General features: G+C 43.9%; 1 protein-coding gene across 1 annotated transcript; it reads left to right on the top strand.

The window, feature by feature from the left end:
• Positions 1–5,115: 5,115 nt before the first annotated feature.
• On the top strand, positions 5,116–6,755 carry LOC121008792 (posterior protein-like). The gene has a single exon (XM_040441486.1). It carries the CDS (start codon positions 5,116–5,118, stop codon positions 6,700–6,702), a length of 1,587 nt encoding a protein of 528 aa, XP_040297420.1. The 3' UTR covers positions 6,703–6,755.
• Positions 6,756–9,101: the final 2,346 nt, after the last annotated feature.

Genomic DNA, 9,101 nt, shown 5'->3' with positions numbered 1-9,101 from the left:
GGTGGAGCGCAGTGGTCACTTCCCTCCCCCCCTGTGTGTGTGTGTACGCGACCGTTACAGATTAACAGGCCCAATAACCACTGTATTATGAATCCTCTGGTGACCCTGACTGACTATGTCTCTAATCTGACGCAGATGGTGCAGGAGTTAGGGGAACAACTCAGCTCTTTTGAGTTAGGGCAAGGTTCTTCCACTCCTCAGGCCTCCAGTCCGCATTTTGAGCCCCAGATTAAGCTCCCAGAAACCTTTTCTGGAGACCGGAAGAAGTTTCTCTCTTTTAAGGAGAGTTGCAAACTTTACTTCCGTTTGCGCCCCGTGTCCTCTGGGCACGAGAGTCAACGCGTGGGCATTATCATTTCCCGATTACAGGGTGATCCCCAGGACTGGGCGTTCTCTTTACCTGCTGGCGCCAGTTGTTTATATTCTGTGGAGGGGTTCTTTCAGGCCCTAGGTACCCTCTATGATGAACCAGACAGGGCTCTAGTAGCCGAGACGGCTCTAAAGGCACTGGTTCAGGGCAATTTACCAGCGGAGGATTATTGCACCCAATTCAAAAGGTGGTGTGTCCCCTCAGGATGGAACGAACCAGCCCTGAAGAGTCAGTTCAGGTCAGGTCTGTCTGATAAATTAAAGGATCTTCTGGTCAGTTATCAACTTCCAGAGACCTTAGAGGAGATGATGACCCTTGTTGTCCGACTTGACCGACGGGTTAGAGAGAGACGACAGGAACAACAGTTCTCTTCCCAGATGGTGGTCCAGCCAGAGGCCTATCCCAGAGACAATGCTGAGGTCTCCACCGAGGAACCCATGCAGGTTGGCATGACCCGAGGGAATCTTCGCCGCAGACGTGGAGAATGCTTTTACTGTGGAGATTCTGACCATTGGATCAACCAGTGTCCTAAGAAGGTCCTCTCTGTCAAGTCTCCTAAGGCAAGGCAACCTAAAGACCAGGTACACCCTGAATTTTCTAAATGTAAGCTTTCGGTACCCATTACGATTTCTCTGGGAGTAGATAAATGGCCGGGTAAGGCCTTTATTGATTCTGGCTCAGCGGCTAGCTTTATTGACTCTGAGTATGCTGTAAGATTGGGTATTCCTATGTTTGCCTTACCAACTCCTATCCATGTCATGGCTATTGATGCTACTCCTCTTATTGGTGGTACGGTGAGCTTATGTACCTCGGAGATTTCTCTAACCGTGGGTGTGTGCCACTCAGAGAGATGTTCGCTTCTAGTCCTGGAGAACCTACCTGCTGAGGTGGTACTAGGGTTGCCTTGGCTCCGACTACATAACCCCACTATAGATTGGTCCAATGGGGAGTTGGTGAGATGGGGGCCTAAGTGTGACTCGTGCCTGTCCGTGGTACAGGCTGGGGTCTCAGTAAAGTCTGATACTTTACCCTCTGTTGTTAGAGAATATTCTGATGTATTCTCATCACCAACCCCGGAGGTTCTACCCCCCCATAGACCTTATGATTGTACCATAGAGCTAGTAGAGGGGGCCAAGTTTCCTAAAGGACGAATTTATAATCTTTCTATGCCCGAACGCAAGGCCATGGAAGATTATATTAAGGAGAGCCTTGGTAAAGGGCATATTAGACCTTCTGTCTCTCCTATGGGGGCGGGGTTTTTCTTCGTTAAGAAAAAAGATGGTGGTCTTAGGCCATGTATCGATTACCGGAGATTAAATAAAATCACTGTCCAGAATAGATACTCCCTCCCATTGATTCCGGATTTATTTAACCAGGTCCTGGGGGCAACCTGGTTTTCCAAAATTGACCTGAAAGGGGCATACAATCTAATCCGAATCAAGGAGGGAGACGAATGGAAGACGGCGTTCAATACTCCGGTAGGACACTTTGAATATCAGGTGATGCCTTTTGGACTCAGCAATGCCCCAGCTGTGTTCCAAAACTTCATGAATGACATTCTTAGGGAGTTCTTAGGTAAATTTGTTTTTGTCTATCTTGACGACATTTTGATATTCTCTCCTGACTTCGAATCCCATGTGTCTCATGTTAGACAAGTATTAGAGGTGTTGAGGGAGAATCAGCTATCCGCTAAACAAGAGAAATGTGTCTTTGGTGTGCAGGAGATTCTGTTTCTAGGGCATGTTCTGACTCCTCACGCCTTCAAGATGGATCCTGGTAAGGTACTAGCAATTAAGGAATGGGTAAGACCTTCATCCTTAAAGGCCTTACAACGGTTCTTAGGTTTCGCCAATTACTATCGTAAATTTATTATGAATTTTTCCGTAATTGCTAAACCGTTGACCGACCTTACTAAGAAAGGGGCGGATTTGGAGAATTGGTCTACTGAGGCCATTTCTTCATTTGAAAAATTAAAAAAGGCATTCAGTAGCGCTCCCATTCTGATCCAGCCTGATCAGGAGAAACCTTTTATTGTGGAGGTGGATGCGTCCGAGGACGGCGCAGGAGCAGTCCTTTCACAAGGTCCTGCTAGCCTCACTAATCTAAGACCATGTGCCTTCTTCTCCAGGAAATTCTCTCCCACGGAGAGAAACTACGACATAGGGAATAGGGAGCTGCTGGCCATTAAATGGGCATTTGAGGAGTGGAGGCATTTTCTGGAGGACACAAGGCATTGTGTAACTGTTGTCACTGACCATAAAAACCTTATGTTTCTCGAGTCTGCTAAGAGGTTGAATCCCCGTCAAGCCAGATGGGCTCTGTTTTTTACTCGTTTTGATTTTTCCATCACGTTCAGGCCGGGAAGTAAAAATGTGAAGGCGGACGCATTATCTCGGAGCTTCCAGGCTTTTCAACCTACTGAGGTACCACCTGAATCCATCCTACCAGCAAAAATCTTCTTAGCAGCTCTTACCCAGGATATCTCGGCTCGCATTAGGTCGGAACAACATCTGGCACCGGTATCCACCCCAACAGATAAGTTGTTTGTTCCCGTACAATTTCGTCTCCAGCTGTTGGGTGAGTGTCACGATTCTGCCTTTTGTGGACATCCGGGTGTTGAGGGCACTAAAGATCTGGTTTCTAGATCTTATTGGTGGCCCACTCTAACTAGGGATGTCAAGTCCTATGTGTCAGCCTGTGAGGTTTGTGCCAGGTCCAAGACACCTAGGACTCGCCCTGCTGGTAACCTACGACCCCTACCCATTCCCAGTAGACCCTGGTCCCATATCTCGATGGACTTTATAACTGACCTACCGCCGGCGGAGGGTAAGACTGTAGTGTGGGTAGTGGTGGATAGGTTTAGCAAGATGGTTCATTTCATTCCCCTGTCTAAACTCCCGAATGCCAAAACCCTGGCGTCTATTTTTGTGAAAGAAATTGTTCGATTGCATGGTATCCCGGAAAATATTGTTTCTGACAGGGGTGTGCAGTTTGTGTCCAAATTCTGGAGGGCCTTCTGTCAAAAATGTAAAATTTTATTGTCTTTTTCCTCTGCCTACCACCCTGAGAGTAATGGGCAGACTGAACGCCTTAATCAGTCTGTCGAACAATTCTTGAGGTCGTATGTTGCTGATGACCAGCAATTATGGGTGAAATTTCTTCCATTGGCTGAATTTGGTTTGAATAACCGTGTCAATTCTTCCGCTGGGGTCTCCCCTTTCTTTTGTAACCATGGTTTTCATCCCCGTTTTCATTCTGGGTCGTCCGTCTCCTCCTCTAACCCTGAAGCGGATAAACTCTCCTCCGAACTGTGCACAGTTTGGGCCCGGGTTCAATCGAACCTAGAAAAGGCTCAATGTTCTCAGAAACTCAAGGCCGATAGGAGACGTTCAAGGGGGGTAAACTTTCCGGTTGGGGATAAAGTATGGTTGTCCTCCAAGAATCTATCTCTCAAGGTAACTTCTAAAAAATTTGCTCCTCGTTTTATTGGACCATATAAGATCACGGAAGTGATTAACCCGGTATCTTTTAGGTTGGAGCTGCCCGAGTCATTCCACATTCATAATGTGTTCCATAAATCTCTGCTTAAAAAATATTTTTAACCGGTAGTACCATCAAAAGCCTCGCCTCCGCCGGTTCTTGTAATGATGCTGTCGAGTATGTGGTGTCTAAAATAGTGGATGTCCGGAAGGTGCGTAATTCCTTGCAGTACCTGATTCACTGGAAGGGGTATGGACCTGAAGAGAGATCTTGGGTACCTGCCAGGGAGGTTCATGCTCCTAGACTTGTTCGTAAATTTCATTTAGAACACCCTGAAAAGCCATCGCCTGAAGTCTTGGGTCCGGTGGCCCCTCGTAAAAGGGGGGGTACTGTCACGGGGTTCCGAAGGTGCACTCGGTCCCCCATCGCCCGCGGACCTGTTGCTTAGCTTTGGGAATGAGGATCTGTGTTTGACCTCATTCCCAGGGCGGCTTTACTAGCTGGGTGGCTCCCTGCTCCTAAGTCTGCCTTGAGCGCAGAGCTGATCACTCGGTGCTCGACTGGTTGGTCTGTCGGTCATGTGACGCTGGCCACGTCACATGACCCTCACTCCCCACTATAAATACAGGCAGCCTGCTGGCTACAGGTTGCCTGTTAATTTCTAGGTTCCTGGTTATTTGTTGGACTGCTGAATACTTACCTGATCCTGTTCCTTGACCATCCTTTTGCCTGATCCTCCTGTACTGCGCATCCGTCCTGGTATTGTGACCTCGGCTCCCACCTGACTACTCTCTTAGGACTCCTCTTGTACTTCTCTGCTCTCCTGGTATTTGACCCCGGCTTCTCCTGACCATTCTTTGCTTAATCCTTTGTACTTTGTAGCTTTCCTGGTATTGACTCGGTCCGTTCACGTCCTGTTGTTTGTCTGTCTGTCATCCCTGCACTTATTCCAAGTTAGGGATTGCCGTCCAGTTGTCCCCTGTCATAAGGACTCGCGAGGCAAGTAGGCAGGGCCAGGGGTAAGGGTGGAGCGCAGTGGTCACTTCCCTCCCCCCCTGTGTGTGTGTGTACGCGACCGTTACAGGAACAATTTGTGCTTGTTTGGAATCTTGACTTGAGTTCAGACTAAGTGTGTGCATGTATGTAAAGACATTGTGGGAACACTGAAAAGTTTGGTTTTTTGTCTTGTTCACTTGTGAGTGTGTATTGGCAGTACAATAGCTTTTATTTTAATAGTTGTATCTTGTGTTGTGTACATTGGTGAAATGGAACTGGCCTATAGTTATGTTAAGAAATATGCCTCTGCCAAATATCATTCATGTGCAGATGAACCTCTTAAGAGTCAAGTTAATGCGTTGTTGTCTCAGTGTCAGCAACATAATGACAAGCTGCAGAGTAGACCGCTTACAAAGAAAGGTAACAAACAGAAATTGGCTAACGAAATTGCGGTATTGCTCAGAATCACAGAAATTTCTGAGCAAATGGGGGAGCAATGGAGAGCAGAAAGGAGTCATTTTGGAGAGCAGATAGAGAAAATTGGAGATAATCTTAGGAGCATTGCAACTGCCTCCAGTGTTGAAGTGGATGACTTGAGGGCTACTGTGTGCAATTTATCCGAAAGAAATTGTGAGCTCCAAGAACAATTGGAAAGATGCAATGCAAACTTTGATATGAAGAGTAGGCTTGTTGGTTCATTGCAACTAAAATTATCTCATATGGAGGAATTGGTAATGTCTTTAGAGAGGAAATTGGAAGATGCAAACTCACAGCTACTTAGAAAGGAGCAATGGATATTATCCCTCAATGAACGGAAGAAAAAGTGTCCATCAGCCAAAATCTGTATTGTCACTGATGTGAATACATCCAATGAGGTGGCATTAGCAAATGCTCCTGGATATTTAGGGGAGGGCACTAGTGTACTCACAATTAATGAAAAACTTACATTGTGCCAGATTCTGGGTGAGTTTAATACACTGGAGTCACCCGTGTGCCTGTCTAATAAATTTGAGGCTATGGTACAGAAATACACTTTGACTGATAAAGATGCATGCTCTCTTCTAAAGGCTTGGCTACCAGCACCTCTAGCAGCCCAGGTATCTGCATATGAGAATGGTAACTTAGATGCAGAGGGAAGGATGAAAGAACTGCAACGTGTGTTAAAGAGTCGTGATGATAGAGGGATAAATGCGTTACAAAGAATGAGATTTAGAAGAGGAGAAGACCCTTTATTGTTCTGCAACCAATATCTTTCACTGTACAAAAGTGTGTATAACTGTCCTGATATGTCTGCTGATGAGTCAGGCTTCATATACTCAATGGCCAATACATGTTATGTGAACTATCCTAATAGGATTGCCCTCAGAAATGCCAATTCATACCAGAGCTTTATCAATATACTTAGAGACTGGTATGAAGAATCCAGTGATGGGTATAGATCAGATGCAGATCTATCAGTAGTGAGCAGAGGTACAAGAAGGAAGAAATTCATCAGGTGTTACAAATGTCACAGACCAGGGCACATTCAGAGATTTTGTAGAACCCCCGATATTTTCAGCCTGATACCGGATGATAAAAGTATATCCACCCAGGACAAGGAAAGCATACCACAGGCGCCTGATGTAATGGATAACAGCCTTGGGGAGTCAGGAAATGCTGAGGGGCAAAAGGAGGAGATTACAGATAACAATGGCCCCCACCATCCGAATAGCCAACAGCCATGGGGGACGAGCATACCAATGTTTGCACCCTGGGCTAATCTTCCATTTTGGCTGGTATGCAGTTGGTCCCAAATAGCATTACCATTTTTCATAAAAAATATGGCAAACTTTGTGAGCAATGCCTGCTTAGTTTAGGAAGAATATGGGACTTATATTCTAGCCGTACAGATAACAGGACAAGGCTTAGAGAATAAGGATTTGACTGTAATAATAATTGTGTGTAATAATTGTCTTTGTGTTCTTTTTCAGGAGCCACTAAAGGCAGCTTAGTCAAGCTGGCTGAAGACTAATGTTTTTTGCTTTGTTCACAGGTTTTAGGTGGAGTGGTACTGGCTACATTTAGTCTAGAATTAGATCAATTTAAAAAGTTCTTCATAGTCACCACGTGGTATCATGAGCTCAATAATTAGTAATTGTTTGCAAACAATTAAATAACAGTCAGGCATTTGTTGGTTAAAACAGTCATGTATACTGTACCTTTGTGATGTGAATGTATTTTTTTTTTTGTTGTCCCCACCCCATGACCTTTTGTGTTTTAGGTGTAAATAGCATTTGCTCTTTTAATGGACCTCACAGGAAGATGTCTTTGTTCACACACCAGAACAAAAGTTGAGTTGGGAGATGGTGTTAGTATGTGTCTGACTGTCTGCAATGTGTTAAGGGCCAGCAGAATTTTTGTGATTTTTTTTTTCTACCTGTGCATTTGTTTTCCTTGTTAACATTTTTAAATTAACAAGTTTTTTTTTAAGTATTTTGTATTTTTTTTTAATATATATACAGACCTACTGCTTGGGTAGGCACTAAACTTCAAAGTTGTTTACCAGATTGGTCATTTTCTAGTTAGTATGGTACCAGTGTAGTATGGTACCAAATGGGGGAATGTGTTTGAAAGAATTATAGGTCACACTAAGAGGCCATGTTTTTTTGTTTGTTTTTGTGTGATTTACAAATACCCCCCAGCTAGGATGGAGTTAGATTACCGCCTGGTCTGAACCTAGGCATATTAGTGAAGTTACATGTAGGTGTAGAAAGGTATTGACTGCTAAGAATAATGATACTGCTCTTGATTTTTATTTCCAGGATCCATAATGAGGCGAAATTACATATCCAAATTCGGGACCCTGGAGAAGTAGCAGCAGCCCAATATTGTGGTGGCAATTGGACTACATTCGTAGCGTTCATCTTGCACATAGTTATTGATAGATCTTAGACACTGCTTAACAAAAAAAGAGTGACTGGTATTTTTTGCGAGGTGTGGCACTATTTGAAACAAGATGACAGTGCCCCATTTAAATGCGCACAGACATCAGCTAGAAGTCTGCCATGGACAATAGAAGAACACATGTGGTTGTTTTGCATAAATTCAACATATTGCTGAGTTCTTTTTGTTTTCTTGTTTCCTCTTACTGGCACCATTAAATCAGTGAGTGGAAAATGAAGGAAGCAGAAGTTCCTATCAATATATAAGCCATACTGAAGTTCTAAAAACTAATTGTCCGTAGTCTGATATGGCCATGTCTATTCAATCTTCTTGAATAGCCAGATAATAGGTCTCTTGCAGCACCTATTATACAGGGGTAAGAAGGCAGAATGACCAACAAGAAAAATTATTCAGCCTTCTGGAAATTGTTAATGTGTATGACAGACATTTGTAGCATGTGGTTGGTGATTAATTTACTCAAATGATGTACTCGATTATCATGAATGAGGCCTGAATTTTCACATGTCTAGTTTAAAATCATGCAGAGTACGGCATTATGGGTAAAAGTCCAAGGTTTCACTTTATGCGTAATGACCAACATAGAGCACAACGTACATTAGAATCACCTGTATTAGACATATATACATCTATCATGTATCTTTTGATTTTTATTTGTTATTGTATGAGATCTTGTGAGAAGTAGAATTCAGCTGGATTGGACCTTTGCAATGCACAGACTGTCACATAGTGCTAAAGTGGGCTTGCCCATATTCCAGTTATATAAGGCAGCTGACAAGCAAGATTAGTTGGTAGTTAAATGACAATCTGGTTAAGGGATCGAGTCAATTAGCATGGTGTAATGTTATATACTGTATGTGATATCAATGTAGGATATGTAGATTTTCCTGTGATTATCATGAGGGATATTGGTGACTTGTTATTTATTTATTAATATCCATAATAAATAGCGTGTGACTGTTGAATGAATGGGTTCCTGCTCTGTCTATGACTGCCCATGTTGACGAAGAAACTGTCTCAGAAGAAAGGCCGCAATGCCGGAAAGTTTGCAGGACTGGAGTAATGCAGATATCAAGTTTCTGTGGTTTATTTTTTGATTGTGTGTGCCAATAGGCACAAGACCAGGGAATGTTGGAACCGATAAAATTGGCATCTATGATACAGCTTTGATGCAAAGATGTTCCTTGATATCTTGAACTGAATAGGCCCGGGTCTGCTGGATATGCAAATGAGGACCATCAAAGGGTTCTTGGGGCAGGACACTGATGAAAGGAAGATCTGCCAGGACTGTCACATCCTGGGGAAAGCCCGACCC

This window comes from Bufo bufo, chromosome 7 (genome assembly GCF_905171765.1).
Source record: "Bufo bufo chromosome 7, aBufBuf1.1, whole genome shotgun sequence".
In the NCBI taxonomy this organism is placed as follows: Eukaryota; Metazoa; Chordata; class Amphibia; order Anura; family Bufonidae; genus Bufo; species Bufo bufo.
Note: the sequence above shows the minus strand (reverse complement) of the source record. Positions and strands in the feature narration are given on the sequence as shown.

Bases quoted from the DNA above. Each gene is read 5' to 3' on its own strand.
- LOC121008792 (XM_040441486.1), top strand. From the start codon at position 5,116: ATGGAACTGGCCTATAGTTATGTTAAGAAATATGCCTCTGCCAAATAT.